The sequence below is a fragment of the Anser brachyrhynchus genome, assembly GCF_964034855.1.
Source record: "Anser brachyrhynchus genome assembly, chromosome: 16".
NCBI lineage: Eukaryota > Metazoa > Chordata > Aves > Anseriformes > Anatidae > Anser > Anser brachyrhynchus.
Window position 1 is genome coordinate 11,448,887 of NC_137734.1, and position 15,560 is coordinate 11,464,446.

At 58.5% G+C, this 15,560-nt stretch overlaps 2 protein-coding genes and 1 long non-coding RNA gene across 3 annotated transcripts; 2 read left to right on the top strand and 1 right to left on the bottom strand.

Moving 5' to 3' along the window:
* The first annotated feature begins 43 nt into the window (after window positions 1-43).
* PXMP4 (peroxisomal membrane protein 4) lies at window positions 44-7,280 on the top strand. Its single transcript, XM_080557877.1, has 4 exons — window positions 44-214; window positions 478-540; window positions 968-1,166; window positions 2,153-7,280. The coding sequence occupies exons 1-4, from the start codon at window positions 75-77 to the stop codon at window positions 2,414-2,416; spliced, it is 666 nt and encodes a 221-aa protein (XP_080414003.1). The 5' UTR covers window positions 44-74; the 3' UTR covers window positions 2,417-7,280.
* On the bottom strand, window positions 5,470-9,567 carry LOC308178798. Its single transcript, XR_013939972.1, has 2 exons — window positions 8,773-9,567; window positions 5,470-7,839 (listed from the first exon to the last, which is right to left on the bottom strand). It is a non-coding gene; the product is annotated as an uncharacterized lncRNA (long non-coding RNA).
* An 858-nt stretch (window positions 9,568-10,425) lies between these two features.
* E2F1 (E2F transcription factor 1) lies at window positions 10,426-14,496 on the top strand. Its single transcript, XM_080557876.1, has 7 exons — window positions 10,426-10,685; window positions 10,999-11,089; window positions 11,585-11,804; window positions 11,984-12,133; window positions 12,271-12,385; window positions 12,501-12,705; window positions 13,131-14,496. The coding sequence occupies exons 1-7, from the start codon at window positions 10,491-10,493 to the stop codon at window positions 13,379-13,381; spliced, it is 1,227 nt and encodes a 408-aa protein (XP_080414002.1). The 5' UTR covers window positions 10,426-10,490; the 3' UTR covers window positions 13,382-14,496.
* Window positions 14,497-15,560: the final 1,064 nt, after the last annotated feature.

Below are 15,560 nucleotides of genomic sequence, written 5' to 3' on the forward strand. Positions count from 1 at the left end.
GGGGCGGCCCGGAGGCGGCCGCCCGGCCCCGGAAGGGGCGGTGGGGAGAGGGGAGGGGGGGTGTGCGCGGCGCCATGGCGGGCGGAGGGGCAGCGCCGGGCTCCGCGCCCCGCGTCCCGCTGCGGGCCCTGCTCCGCGCCGTCAACGCCCTCCTGCGGCAGCGCCGCCACCGCGCCGCGCTCGCCGTCCTCAAGGGCTTCCGCAACGGCGCCGTGTGAGTGCGGGGGGCCGGGGGTGTGCGCCCCGTCCCCGTGGGGGGTGCGGTGGGAGCGCCGCGGGGCCCCGCCGGCCCTGCTGGCTGCGGGGCGCGCTGCTGCCGCCCTCCGGGCCCGGCCCCCGGCCGGTGGGGGGGGGCTGGAGTGGGTAAAGGGGCGTAAAGGACCCCGCGGTCGCTTCGGTGGCGTCTTCTGGGTGTCGGTGGGGGGCTCGTTGGGTGGTATCGCACAAAAACTCCGAGATGTTTCTTCGTTTTTACAGTTACGGAGCAAAAATTCGTGCCCCCCACGCCCTGGTGATGACTTTCCTGTTCAGGAGTGGAAGGTACCAGCCCTGCTTCCGTGCTGCCTGGGGTGCTGTTGCTCAGTTGCTCCGTCTTCGTTGTTCCCAAAAGGCCCAGGTCTAGAAGCAGGAGGACACGCGAGCCGTGCTCCTAGCCCCTTGTTGCAGTAACCAGGCAGGATAACTTGTATGCAAGCACATACACAAATGGATACAGTCACGCAGGTCACTCACTTGTCTGGGGGTTGGGCCTTTGTAGAATTAAACAAAAGCACAACGTGAGAAGAGCTTTGATTGAATTTGGATGGGTGCCCCTGAGTCCGTGTTCTCCCCCCTCACAAAGCAGAAGATGTTCTTGGGGTACCAGAGCTGATGGTCGAGGTGGGCAGGCCAGAGGTGTGTAAGGCCCGGGCTGGTCGCTGGTGATGCTGCCTGTTTGCTCTCCTAATTGTCTGTTTCTTTTGTTCAGTTTAAGAGAGAAACTGAAATCGATTGCTCAGGCTACGTACACTCATTCCCGGAACTTGGCGTATTTTGTGTTCACCTACAAGGGGCTGATGGCATTGCAGTCCTGGCTACAGGGGAAAAAAATTCCATTTCATTCTTTCTTTGCAGCCTGCATTGGGGGTTGGTTAGTGTTTGGTGAGAACAATCCCATCAACAGCCAGGTAAATGTCTTTGTTAAACGTTGGGTTGACAAAAAAGACTAACGGATGGGTGGTTATGTGCCAGGAACTGGCCGGTGTAGTGTGGCATGCTCCTGGTGGTCCTCGCTGTGCGGCAGGACCGCTTTACAGTATTCCTCTTTGCACAAGCTCTCTTTCTGACTGCTCTGCACTCAAGTGCTGGGAGAGGTGGCTGTGTGCCTCCGGGACAGAGCGTGCAGTTTGAGAGCTAACAGCCCTGCTTTGCCTCCAGAGTTGCACTTATATCTAGGATGACGGGTTCCCAGCCCAAAGCCACCTGGTTCCCCCACACGTTCTCTGAGCTGTGGTAACCGCCTGCCTCTGCGCTCCTGGCCTGCTTGCTTGCAGAGTTAAACCCACAAGCTTGAGCTTTGTTGTTTGTAGAAAACCATTGGTTACAGAGCTACGCTTAACTGAATTGGTTAAACTGACAAAAACTGCTCAGGGGGAGTCTGATCTAGAGCTGGTTGTTACCGGCTTCAGTTTGGGTCAGAAAAACACAGACACAGATTAATCAGAAGCGTTCTACTTGTGCAATCCCCTGCAAGACAGCACCTTCGGTCTGGTTTTAGGATGTGCTGTAACACCGAGCCTGTCTGTATCTGCTTGGCAGGTTGACAGGGCTGCTCTGTGACTATCGACAGCAGCATCTGGGGTAGTGTTAACTTAGCAAAGATGAAAGTTGTGCAACTGATCTGCAACTGCAAAGATCTGTTGCATCAGGTGTAATTTACTCCTTACTAAATGAGAGCACCTGCAGGGAAGCAAGGCTTTGAGGACACAAGGAAGACACAAACATCTCCAGTTTAAGATTTTTTGATATGTGAACCTACGGTCTGTTTGCTGTTACATTGGGTAAACTGTTCCTGCCTCTCTTGCACAGCTTATCACTTCTAAATCACTTCCCCTGACCAGACTTACTGGCTAGGTTCTCTTCCTAATGTTCTCTGGGTTTTCTCTTTATGCAGATCGTTATGTACCTGCTGTCTCGTATCCTGTTTGGCTTGTCTCGGCTGGCGGTGGAAAAGGGCTATGTCTCGCAGCCAAAGCAGGATCCCTTTCCACTCCTTGCTGCTCTGGTATGGGGAACAGTTCTCTGGCTCTTTGAGTACCACCGACAGACTCTGCAGCCGTCTCTGCAGGCCTCCATGACCTATCTGTATGACGACAGTGACGTGTGGCACGACATTTCTGACTTCCTCATTTACAACAAAAGGCCTGCAAGCGAGTAGCTGGTTCCTTGGAAAACACCTGCGAATGGGATGCTACCTTCCAGCAGCTAAGGGAAAAGGTTATTCTGTCGCTCTCGACTGATTTTTTTTTTTTAATATCTATCAAGGAGAGTTGCCTCTTGTGTCCTGACCAAAATGTTCTTATTAGGCTTCTATTAGCTCTGTTTAGAGCGAGTTAATACCCCACAGAAACTTGTTGCAATGCCTCAGGGAGAGTAAAATGCCTTGGGAACCTTCAGTTAAAATCGGTCTTCTTTTAAAGATGCCTTATTTTTACTATGAATGTTTTTTTGTTTGGTTAGGTTTTTGTTTCCTTTTAAGAAAGGAAATACACTTATAAAATGGCAGCTTGACAGTAATTGGGGAATAGGTCTAATCATGAAAAAATGCTCAAGGAGTTGTCTGCATTCTCACAAGATGGAAGCGTTTTTCTGTGCTGCCGTGCTCCCTGTCGTGGGAAGATGGGAGTGGGAGCCCTGCTCGGTTCTGGAAGCAGAGACGTAACTTCTTGATCTCTAAACTATTGCAAGGATGGTTGTGTGCTCCCTAAGAGAGTTCCTCTGCAATCTTTCTTCCCTTGGGGAGGCAATAAGATGTTTGAGAATAAAACTTCTAAGATTCTCTCGTACAAGTCTGGTAAATCAGGCTTGGAAGGAATATTTTTTTCTCAGTTTCTCTCATCCACTTGGGCTGAATCTGTCTTTCTACCCGGTGCACTAACTTAATACCCTGTAATTATTTAAGACTTATTTGTAAAGCTTTTGAAAGCTGCTTGAATTAAATACCAAAAACAGTTACGCAATTTAGACTCCTTTGAAAACAGGCCGAGGCACATTGCGTGCCCTCGGCTGTCACGCTGGATACTTTATACGTAGCAGTGAGATGCACTTTCAGTTTGGTGGAAGCCCGTGGGTTTCTCTGAGGTCCAGAGTCCACCCCCCGCAACAGTGGGATGTGCTAGGTGTCATCAAGCTCGAATGTACCTCGAGCTGGTGCAGTCTCGTTGCTGGGCCGGGCTGGGGTCACGGAGGAGTATTCAGGTGGATCTTCCTTTTAAATGCCCTGCTGAGTCCCACGAACAGCAAGCGCTGGGCTTTCACGGGGGGTTCACTGGACGGCTGAGAAATGCTCCATTTCATCAAAACAAAAACTTTTAAAGTTGATGAAATCAAACTGTTAATAGTACTAAGCACTGATATGTGGCACTACACCATTCATTCGCTTAATGATGGTACATGAAACCAGTTTGTCAGGAATGATTGCAGTGTGATATCACAAGAGTCGTTAAGCTCCCTGTGCTAACTGTTCCCTTTTGTCTCAGTCGGTATTATTTGTTTCTTCCTCTTTTACCTTCTGTTGTCTAAAAGAAGTTAGCTGTCCGTGTACACATCCACTTTTCCATCCTGACCTTGTTGTTTCATAATCCCACTGATGCTGCTCTTCATCATTTTTTGCAGTCTTTTCTTTACAATCCAAGCTCTAGCGATTTGTTGTATTTAATGGTATGACTGGAATAGGAAGTCCAAGTTCAGGTACCTTCTGTGTAGGGAAAAAAAATTCTTGATATCTTAAAGATGTTTTTCCTTCATCTCTTAACCTTTTTTTATTACTACTGTGCATCTTCTGAGTGCTGCTTTGCTTTTTATTTTTCCACGCTCTGTCAACAAGATGGAGAGTTGAATGCTCCCCTCCCCACAGCCTGTCTGTTGCTGTGAGGTTCCGGATCGAATCGCATCCAGAGAGGCTCAGGTTGAGTAGAAATCAAGTCTTCTATTCAGTCTCGACCCGCATCTGACACCGAGGAGAGCTACGTGCGCTGTGAAGTCTCGCAGTGCAGAGATGGAAGCGTCCTTGTGCTCGTCCCGTGCAGATCCATGACATACTCATCTTCGTGCCCAGAAGACGAGGTATTACTTTACCGTCATGATTGCCTGTGGTCCCTTTACCTGCTGTTATGGTCCTTCTGGAATGTTGGAGTTGGAACACAGAGCAGTATTTCGTCAATTTTTCTGGGCCTGTAGAAGTCAGGAATTGTTTTTGCGCTTCTTTCTAGTTAAATATTTTCTTTTGTCTAAGTGATCTCAAAGATTCAAGTAGAGAAAAAAAAAATGAAGCCGTAGCTGAGTTCTGATTTCTTTATAAGTATCACGTCTCTATTTGCTCCACGGGTGGATGCCTGAAGCCGTGTGTCCTGACAGGAGAGTGCTGCACCTGATCCTTGTGTCAGAAGCCTCAATATTGTTCCGAACGAGCGTGTTAATATTGAGCTACTGTTGCTGAACAACCTTTGATGGGATTTGAGAAAACCCTTCCAGAATCTCGGAGCAATGGCTTGAGAATTTCTTCCTGAAACTGTTAGACTGACAAACCCGTGACCACGTGTAATTATTGCAGCACACGCTGCGGCCTGGCTCACGCGTGAGCTGTGTCTATTTGAAGTTTTTAACGTTTTGGACGAATCGCTGACGTTCTCCCTGGAGAAAGGCTTATAGTTCTCTTACACGTGAGCCGATGTTCTTCTGCTAGTAGTTGTGCATCCGCTTGTGAAGCACTTTTCTGCCTGTGAAGTAGGAGGGAAATGTCTTGTCCTTTTTATGCCACCCCGCGCAGTACCTCTGTCCTCTCTAGGTGGCAGAATCAAGCCAACAGCAGGGCTCTAGCAGCAACTTGGCAACAGCGGCCGTCGGTTGTCCTTGCTTCAAAATGCCCTTTTTCTCTCGGGAATCCATCGCCAACCTCACTTTCAAAGTAAATCGTGCCTGAGACTCCGGCCATCTGTACTTGTGACCCAGGAACCAGCTGCTGGCCCTGGAAAACAAACTGCAGCTCGTCCCAGGAGCAGGTTCTGCGCGGCAGCAGCCATCCGCTGCGCTTTCGGGGACCGTTTGTGTTCCCGCTGTGTGCAGGCAGGGCGTTAAGCTGCAAGTCACTCCCGTCCCCGGGGAGGTAATTGGGACGGGTCTTTAACGGCATTAGGCCACATTGCTGCTTCTGCCCCCAGATAGCTGGGGATGGACCCCTTATGCTGCCGATGTGCCGGAACAATGCGGGCGTGTAGTAAGGAAGCGAACTAGAAGTAATTTGTCTGAGTCAGACTTTTGGATACATAAGTGACACTCCCTGCCCTCCCCCAGTGCATTGTGTAAGGAATCCAGTCCCCTGTTTGTGTTCTTTTTTATTAGCATTAAAACCAAAAGGAATAAAGAGACAGTTGGGAAGCCACCTGCGAATCGGCCAAATGCTTAAGGAATCACAAAGGAGTGCCGGTTTTTCTCCCCAACCCTGATCAGTTTTGAATTTTAAGATGAACATGCTTTTGTTTGTCTACGTCAACCTTATTTCCTCTTGTTATTTCTTCTCAGGCACCTGACTCCGAGATGCTGAGTGCCTCGAAAGAGAAGCAGGGCATCTCAGTGTTTAGCTCAGTTTCTCAAAAACTGGGATTTCTGGATAAAACTGATGTGTTCATTTTAAATTGATGCTCCTCCTTCAGATTTTAAGTCTCTTTTACAGAGGGAATTTTAAAGGTTAATGAATTGAACTGATCAAAAGTTTTCACCAAGCCTTGAATAGCAGACTGTATCCTGAGCTATTAATCATTTATTTTATGAGTGAACAAAGCAAGCTCAGGGTTATTTACAGCCGCCGCATGCTGCCCTAGCATACCTGCTGTGCTTCACTTCTCTTTGGAAAATTGCTCTTATATTAGCGTGTTTTTTTCAGGATTGCTGAAAGAAACATCTCCAGGACAATTACATTATTTAACAAAGGTGAAAGCTGAATGGGTGCGTGATATTTGGTTTAGCTAAGGTACTGCATCTGATCTTTTCAGTTAAGGAGAGGGTAATTCTGAAAGAAAAACTGCAGAAGATCTTTGATATCGGTGCTGCAAGACTTCCTTGCCCCGGTGGAGAAGTTTAAGCTCTGCTTTAAACCGAGCTGGGTAGGGGGGTGGAAATGATGGGATGGCCTCAGCCTCCTGAAGCAGACCGAAAGCAGGTGTTAGAAGATCCCCCGCACACTCTGAGCTCTGCAGCCAGTCGGGAGCCTTTGTGGATGGCTGGTGCTAGTGAAGTAACCAGTAACCACTGCAGGTATCCTCACGAAGGAGAAACTGGTATGACTCAAGCTCATTTTCACTGCCTCAGCACAAACACGACCTTTGGAAAATATCCTGAGCCGCATACTGTTTCCTATTTGTCAGGTTGTGTTTGTCTGCCTGGATCGTGCTAACCTGAGCAGACTGTGCTCACTTTTCTGATGCTGGTTTTGAAATCCACCTGATAAGGAGTAGAAAAAATGAGGCGTAATGCTGCCCAGTGCCATGTCTGGCTGCCACTGTTAGTATTTTAGGGGTGCTAATCTTGAATTCTCAACCTGTATGTTCACACCAGATTGCTGGAGGAGGTAACTTTTTTTTCCTTTACTTAGAATTTGCTTCTCTCTCATTTCCTTATGAGACTAGTGATGAGGAGGGGAAAAACAAATTAAATGCTCTATAATGCCAGTATTGTTACCTCTGCTTTTGGCCTCGCTGTATGTATTCTTCATTCATAATTGCCGTGTAATCCAGGTCCTGATTGTCTGATGGCATAGGATAACATTAAGTCCATAAACTCAGGTAACTTGTGATGATGCCAATCAGAATGCTTGTGGTAACTCCCCAATGGGTTTAAGCGGTGTGAAGGAAGGGGCAGTGGGTTTGGGGTAGCTCTGCTGTGAATCGGCTTCCTGTGCAGTTGGTGCAGCAGTCAGTCTGATGTAAGAGTTCTGCTCACCTCATTTGCAGATTATTTCTGTATAGTTGGGTTTTGAAGATCATGTTGTGCTTTCTATAATAATAATAAACTAATTTTTTGACTTTTTTTACTGTCATCATTATGAAGCTAAAATATTTAAAGTAATGCTTAATTATTGCGTGCTACTAGTCCTGTCTGTAGAGAAGTAATGCACAGAGCGTTTTTCGAATGAGCAGTGCCCTCACGCTACCTGCTCCCAATAGCCAGTGCTGGGCTTACCAAGCCGTCAGATTGAACTGCTGCAGCCCCTGGTAAGGATCCTGTCCCCAAAGACAAACCGGGGCGGATGTCGTCTTCCTGAAGCACGAACTTTCCCATGTACTGGCTGCTTGGACCTCTCGAGTGTTGCTGTATCTTCAGACCAAGTGAGTCAAACTGGGGCTAGGCTGTGCGATTCATAGCGTGTGCCAACTGGACGTGCTTGGTTTAAGCAGGAATGAACATGACTGGCTCTTGCATTGCAGCATGAAAAGTCAGTCTGGCTCTTTGGGGATCCCTGGGGTGGGGTGGTTTTAGGGCAGGCTGCTCCTCGGTACCTTGCAGCCCATCGCTGACGTGGGCAGGTGGTTTCAGAAAGCATGCGGCTTCCAAAGAACACAGGGCTGAGTCTGCCTCTCCCATTAGCTAAGAAAAATAAGGACATACAGAAATGATCTGGGTGCCTCTTCAGAGCTGAGAGCTACAGAGGAGGTATGCCACAGAGGTCAAAGCTGTGACAGCGGAGCCAAAGCAGCCCCTAGGTGAGGAACTCCGTACGGCACAGTGAGGGAGGCAGGTCCTGGCCATGCCTCCTTGCCAGCTGGAACTGAACGAGCCACAGGCTTTGAGGCCTCACCTGCCCTTTGGGTCTGCAGTGCCAGTAACTGTGCTGGGCACCTGCGGGGAGGGGAGCTCCGCCTGCATGAAATGGAGCCCAGCCGTGCGCCTGGGTGAAGGCGGAAGCCCAGCAGGAAACACGGAGCAGAAGAGGTGCCACCAGCCGAGTGGCTCCTCTCCTCGGTGCCTCCGTGCCACCAGCCGAGACAAACCACCGGCAGCGGCAGCAGGGTGCCCGCTGGAGGAAGTCGTGCGGGTGCGGTTGTGCCGGTGCGCGAGCTGAGCACAGTTCATAGCGCGAGCCGCAGAGAGCGGGACCGAGCTGCAGCTGACGAGGACAGTAAATGCTTCTGGGGGTTCTGCATGCTAAGGCTGGATGAGCACGGGGTGCTCCAGCCCCAGTCAGAAATGGAGCAGCTTCTTCCACATCCTTCCAGCTGCATATATGAGGGAAGCCTGCCTTGCAGGCAGGCTGCAGGCCCGCACAACCCCTCTGGCCTCTCCAAACGCAACGCACTGGCCTTGCAGCAGCAAAGCTCTCCAAACCAGAAAATGGTTTACCGTTAGGATCTCCGAATGAAAAAAAAACAGATCAATAAACTGGAAATATTTTTCCAGCAAGAAAAAGCCAGGATCAGAGCCAGGGGTCCAATCACTTTGGGGGAATCTGAAATGGCGGGGGGGGACCCCACAGGCACCCCAGCCACAAGCTGGGGGCAGCCCCGCTGCTGTGATACAAACCTTCCTGAGGCTGGGGGCAGGCGGGACAGCTTGGGTCCGGCCTGTCGCTGCCAGCAGGTTCGCATCCTTCCGGCCCTCCTTGCTGCGTGCTCCCGCGGCCGGGAGCTGCCTGCGCACGCCCTTACAGCCCCCGACCCAACGCATGCTTCGGAGGCAGCCGAAAATCGTGACAGCGATGGGATAAATCCCGGTGGTGTCCAGAGCACGAGGAGCCTTCCTGACCCTGTCGGCGACGGAGAGGGCTGCGGCGCAGCGGCCGGCGTTTATCTGGGCCCAGCAGCCGGCGGGCGGCTAATCGGGAGCGTGGCCCCTGCAGCTGTGCCGGGGGGATTCATCTGCATGCAGGAGAAGCCCCCGTCCTCCGTTCCCCCGCAGCACTTGCTGCAGCGACGGTTTGCCTCCCATTTGTCCTCGCATCTGCCCTTTTTCACCGCCACGAGCGCTGAAAGCCTCCGAGATTTGGCACCGCGGCCCCGCGAAACAGCCAAGCCGCGCGGGGGGCACGGTGCGGGGCTCGGCCTGCTCCTTCTGAATAAACCGCCGTGTGAATCGGGGGGGGGGGGGGATAAAAATAAATAAATAAGCACTAAGGTCGTCATCCCCCCAGCTGCCCCCGGCCTTTGTGAGCGGAGCGGGAGCAGCTGGCGCGGCAGCTGCCTCCCAAACCCTGCCTCGCCTGGCCGGGGCTCCCCAGGGACGGGCAGCACCGGCAGCCCTCGGGGTTGGCTTTTGTGTCCCCCCCCCCCGATGGAGGAGCACTGAACGGGCAAACAGCTGGTCCGACTGTTGCTTGCGCTGCGCCCGGGGCTCGGCCGGGCCGGCTGCTAACCGACTGCCTTCACCGCCCCGACGCGGGCTGGCGGCGCCCTGCGCTCTTGGCTGCCGAAGGAGCGTGGCGGGGAGAGGCGGCAGGATGCGGCCCCGGCTGCGCGATGCAGCGCGGGGGGCCGCGGGGGAACGTCCCGCAGCGAGAAGCCCCGCAGAGCCCCCGACCCGCCGGGGCGCCCAGCCCAGCCCCTGCGGCCCACGCAGCCCGAAAGCGGCTCCGTGCCTGGCTTGGGGAGCCCGGCCCAGCCCCGGAGCCCTTCACCCGAAGCCCAGCGGGCCTCCAGGCCCCGCCTCCACGTTCGTTTTGGGGTTAGACACCCTGGGTTTGGGTTCTTTTAGTCTCTGCCTTCCCACGCAGGGCTGTTATCGGGGCCCTGCACCCGGGGACGCTGACGGGGGGCACGGCCCTGCCCCGCCCGGCTCCCGCGCCCCGCGGAGGGGCCGTGCCCGTGCCCGCGCCCCCGGGGCCGTTCCGGGCGCGCCGTGCCCGCGGCCGCCGCCGCTTCCCCTTTAAGGCCCGGGCGCGCTCCGCGCCCCCGCCGCGTCCCGGAGCCGCCCCCCGATTGGCCCCCGCCTCGGCTCGGCGCCCCCGATTGGCCTCCTGTCAGCGCGTCCGCCGCCGCCCAGCTCGACCAATAGGCGGCCGGCACCTCCCCTCGCTCCGGCGGCGCCGGCCAATGGGGCGGCTCCGGGCGAAGGGCGCAGCCAATGGGCGGGCGCGGCGAGGCTGGCGCCGCTTTCGCGGCAAAAAGGATTTGGCGCGCAAAGGCGCGCGGGGCCGGAGCGCGGGACTGCCCGGCGGTGGCGCGGCGCGGAGCGGCCCCGCGCCCGGCATGGGCCGCGCCCCCGCCCCGGCCCCGGCCCCGGCCCCGCCGCCCGGCACCTGAGCCATGGCGGCGGCGGCGGGCGGCTCGGCGGGGCTGGCGGCGCTGCTGGGCAGCGCCTCCCCGCACCTCCTCATCGTCTCTACCGCCGAGGAGCCCGCGGGCGGCTGCCGCCCCGACGCCGACCTCCTGCTCTTCGCCACGCCGCAGCCCGCCCGCCCCGGCGCCGCGCCCCGCCGGCCCGCCCTGGGGCGCCCGCCGGTAACCCGCGGGACGAGGGCGGGGGTTTGGGGGGGCGAGGGGCCGGGCCGGGTAGGGCAGGGCCGAGCCGGGCCGGGCCGGGCCGGGCCGTGCCACGCGGTGCCCCGCGGGACAGCCGCCGAGCGCGGCCCTGCCCGGCCCCGCTGGGCGCCGCCGCTCCGGAAGCCGCCGGCGGGGGCCGCCTCCCGCCGGGCCGCTGCGCGGGGCCGCCCGCCGGAAGCCCCGCTCGGGGGGAGGCAGCGCCGAGCTCCCCGCGGGGGGCCGGGTGCCCGCCCGGAGCTGCCCGCCCCGCTGAGGAGCCCCTGTCCCGCAGGTGAAGCGGAAGCTGAATCTGGAGACGGACCACCAGTACATAGCCGAGAGCCTGCCGGCGGCCCGCGGCAGGCCGAGGAACCCCGGCAAAGGTACCGGCCCCGCCGCGCCGCTTCCCGGGGGCGAGGCTGGTCCTGCTCCGGCCGCGCTGTCCCCAGCCTGCGCCGCTGCGCGCCGGGTCGGGGACCAGGCCCCCCTCCAGGGGCCACCCTGCCCGTCTGCGGGGCTCCGTCCCTTCCCCTGGGCTTGGGGCTGTGCTTGTCACCGCAGCCTCCTGCACGCGCCTGCCTCCCGACCCGGCTGCCACCCTGCGGCGTCCCTGCGTGAGCCACCGAGCCCTGCCTGGCACCTCGGTGCCGCAACTGAGCTCACACTCGCAGTCGAGTGCAGGTGTCAGAGCCGTGCCCCAGGGTCCTGCAGCAGCCTTCCTGGGGAGGACCCCCCCGCCCCCAAAAAATAGACCTTGGGGTGTCGCTGGTGGCACGCTGAGCAAGGTGGCACCAGCACCGGGGTGGTCTGGGGGCCTCCCGGCTCCGGGGCTGGATTCCTGCGGCGCCTAAATCCTGCTTGTCCTTGGCCGCTGGCAGGGGCGAAGTCTCCTGGGGAGAAGTCCCGCTACGAAACCTCGCTGAACCTCACCACCAAGCGCTTCCTGGAGCTGCTGAGCAAGTCGCCCGATGGCGTGGTGGACCTCAACTGGGCGGCCGAGGTGCTGAAGGTGCAGAAGAGGCGAATCTATGACATCACCAACGTCCTGGAGGGCATCCAGCTCATCACCAAGAAGTCCAAGAACAACATCCAGTGGCTGTATGTCCCCGGGGATGGGGGGGGGACACTGGCAGCCACCTGGGCTGAGCGCAGCGTGGCGCGGGGAGGGTGGCGCTCAGAGCACTGGCAGTGATGGCCATGGCCGTGGGGGGGGGGGGATGGCTGCGTGGGACAGCAGCAGTGCCGGGGGGGAGGTGACAGCCCCGTGTGTCCTGCAGGGGCAGCCAGGCCACCGCGGGGGCCTCCAGCCAGCACCAGCTGCTGGAGGAGCTGCGGGAGCTGCAGGCGGCCGAGCGGCAGCTGGACGACCTCATCCAGACGTGCACGGTGCAGCTGCGGCTGCTCACCGAGGACCCCGCCAACCAGCAATATCCTTCCGTGCGGGGCCGGGCCGGGTCTGGCGGGGTTGGAGGGCTGGGGGCGGTCGAGCCCCGGTGCCTGCGGTCACCCGCGCGGGGCTCGGTGCGTGAAGGCGTCCCCGTGTCTGCTCCTTGACCCGCCACACCGCAGCCTACGTCACCTGCCAGGACCTCCGGAGCATTGTGGACCCCTCCGAGCAAATGGTGATGGTCATCAAAGCCCCCCCGGAGACCCAGCTCCAGGTCTCAGACCCGACGGAGGTGAGCGGGGGGCCCCCCGGTCCCTCCCCAGCTCTGCAGAGCCCTTGGTAAACCCCGCCTGGGCTCCCTGGGTGTCCCCACGCACCGTGTCTCACCCGTCCTGCCTTTTCCCCAGGCTTTCCAGGTCTCCGTGAAAAGCACTCAGGGCCCCATTGACGTGTTCCTCTGCCCCGAGGACAGCTCGGGGGTCTGCAGCCCCGTCAAGAGCCCCTTCAAAGCGCCCACGGAGGAGTTGTCCCCCGGCTCGTCGCAGCCCAGAGCCTCCCCTCTCCTGCATCCCGCCCAGGACGTGAACATGCCGCTGCTGCCCGGCGAGCAAGGTGGGCGGCCGGGGCTGGGGGCGATGCCCAGGCTCCGCGGCACGGGGACAGCGTCGTCACCACGGCTCAAGCCCCACGAGCCCTGGGGTGAGGGTGCGGGGCTGCAGGCGATGCTCGGGCTGCGTTTTTGCTGCCTGTTACGGGTGGCCTGGCCTCCGCCCTCGCGTTGTGCTGGCTGCCCGCTGTGCTGAGCTCAGTAGCGGCAGCCTTGGAGGCCTCTGCCAAGGAGAGGTCGCTGTTCCCCTCCGTCCCAGCGCCCCATAAGTAGTTTGGGCCACGCTGTGCAGATTACCTGGATGTTTCTGAGCTCTTCCGTTGGCTCGTGCCGTGCCGTGCGTGCTCTCTCCGTGGCGGTGCGGAGTGTTGCCCAGAGGTGCTGTTTCGTGGCGTATCGTGGGGCTGAGTGTCGCTTTGTGTCCCCACAGAGGCCCTGCTGCCGGGCGCAAGCGTGCTGCCCAGCAAGTGCCCCGCTGAGGAGGTGAGCCTCTCGCCGCTGGCCTCCATGGACGCCCTCCTGGAGCAGAGCAAGGACGATTTCTCGGGCTTCTTGGCGGACGAGTTCATTGCCCTGTCGCCGCCGCAGCCGCAGGATTACCACTTCGGCCTGGAGGAGGGCGAGGGCATCAGCGAGCTCTTCGACTGTGACTTTGGGGACTTCACGCCCTTGGACTTCTGAGGCAGGCGGGTGCCGAGGGTGAAGCCCCCCCACTGCAAAGGGGCCGTGGGGCAGAGCAGGGGACGGCCACCCCGTGCCCCCCGCACCCGGCGCGGCTTTGCCTTTGCGTGGCTTCTGGTGCCTTTCCTGGGGGTGTCCCTCGGCGGTGCAGCGGCCGCAGGCCCTCTCGCCACCCCCCCCTGCAATATTTCCTTCCCCTCCAGCATCTCGCCGTGGTGTGACCGAGCCCAGCGCCGCTCAGGGCTGCTCTGGTCCTGGGAGGGGGATGCTGGGGTGCGGGGGGGGCTCCCCTCTCGGTGCCCCCTCGCCACGGGGGTGCCTGCACCGCTGCCGCAGGTGCCCGTGGCAGAGCTTTAAGCAGTCCTGTGTATAGATTGGATTAATTTATTTTTGTTCCCTGGGGACAGCGTTTCGTTTCCTGGGAGGGGCCGTGGGGCGGGGGGGGGGGAGGCGTGCGGCAGTGTGGGGGTGCCGGGAGGTTTCCTTATGCTGGGAAGGGGCTGGCGGAGGTGTGGGGGGGCCGGGTCGGTGTGAGCCCCCCTGTGCGGGGAGGGCACCGTGCCCGGCTGAGCGTGGGGTATTTATTTATTATTTATGCCGTGTGGGAGCTCTCCTGGGAGGTGGTGGGCGGGGGGAGCAGGCGTGGGGCATGAAGTGGGGGGGGGAACGATGCTGGTGGAGGGTCCCGGCGGGGGTCTGCTGGCACACCCCAGCTTTGCTTTTGCCCCCAGATGGGGCACTGGCAAAGCCCCTGCCATGCCAGGTGGCCGCGGGAAGGGCGATGGGACGGGAATGGGGCCGTGCGTGTGTCCCCCAGGGACGGGGGGGGGTCCCGGGGGTGCGTGGGGCCGGGGAGCATCCCCACCCCCTGGTGCCGGTGAGGACCAAACATTGTCTCCAGGTTTTCTCTCTTAAATTCCCGCGCAGCCATCTGGGCTGAGCCCCTTTTGTTTTTTTTTTCCTCCTCCCTGGCTTAAGGGTCTGGAGGGGGTGGCAAGGAGAAAGGGGGGGCCCTGGGCCGGGCTGGAGCCGCACTTTCACTTACTGCCTTTTAACAAGCTTGTGTTCCTCTGAGCTTTGTGTTTAATAAAGGTTTCTACTGACTCTGGTCTCTACTTTAGGTCTGGACTCAGCTGCTTGGGGACAGATGGGGGCCTGAAATGTTGCCTACACCCAAAGCTAAGGGCTTTGGGTTGGTTTGTTTGTTTATTTTAACTTGAAATGGGGCTCTCAGAGCCTGCGGGAAGCACTCTGGTCCTCTTGTGTGACACAGCCTCTGCCCTGGGCCAAATGTGGGTGCTGGGACAGGAAGGGGGTGTCCCTGCAGGGCTGGGGACGCTGCGGCTCGCAGGGACGTCGGGGACCAGCACGGGACATCAGGGAGGACTGCGCGGTGGGTCTGGGGGTGGCTGGGACGCGCCGCTTCCTTCCCGTCTTTGTGCGCTCGCTCCTCTTTCTTTCTGCCTGGCTTCCTGCGTGTTACTTATTTAAATACCCTGATAAATATTTCACTCCGGCCTGCGTTGCATAAGCCCTCTGCTCCCACTCGGGCATCCGACGCGGTGTGGTGCCCGGTGTCGGGCTGCCCCGTGTTGCTGGGGCAGGTGCAGTACTCACAGGGCTCCTCGCGCTGAGCCAGGACAGGTTTGGGTTTGGGTGTAAGGGCACCCTGCCCTCGGACGTGCACTGGTCCCTTCCTTCTCTGCTGCAGGGTGCCCAGGGCTGGCGGGGCTGCAGAGCTGCCCGCTGCGCCACACCGTGCTCCCAGCACGAAGGAGCAGCCGTGGTGCTCGCTGGAAAGCACCAGGAGCGGCCCAGAGCTCCGTCGACGTCTCCCAGCTCCCGTGCCCGCCTCTCGCTGCAGGGAGGTGGTTCCAGAGGGGTTTATGGCCCTGCAGCATCCCCGCTCACCTCCTTTCCTGCCTCTTGCCCTGGGACAAGCCGCTCCAGCCATTGGTCTGGGCCGGGCCGAGGCGGTGGGAAGGTGGCAGGTCGTGCCGATAGGAATTTCCTTCTTTGTGAGTGCTCGGGGTTGTTTCCTGACAAACAAACCCCAGCTGGGAGAGCCTGGCTGCCAAGCCTGGACTGGGTGGACACGTGGCGCGTGTCGAGCAGTCATTTATCCCTTCCCATTTTTCACCTCCCTGTTTTCATTTGCGTTAATCTAGGCAGGACTCCT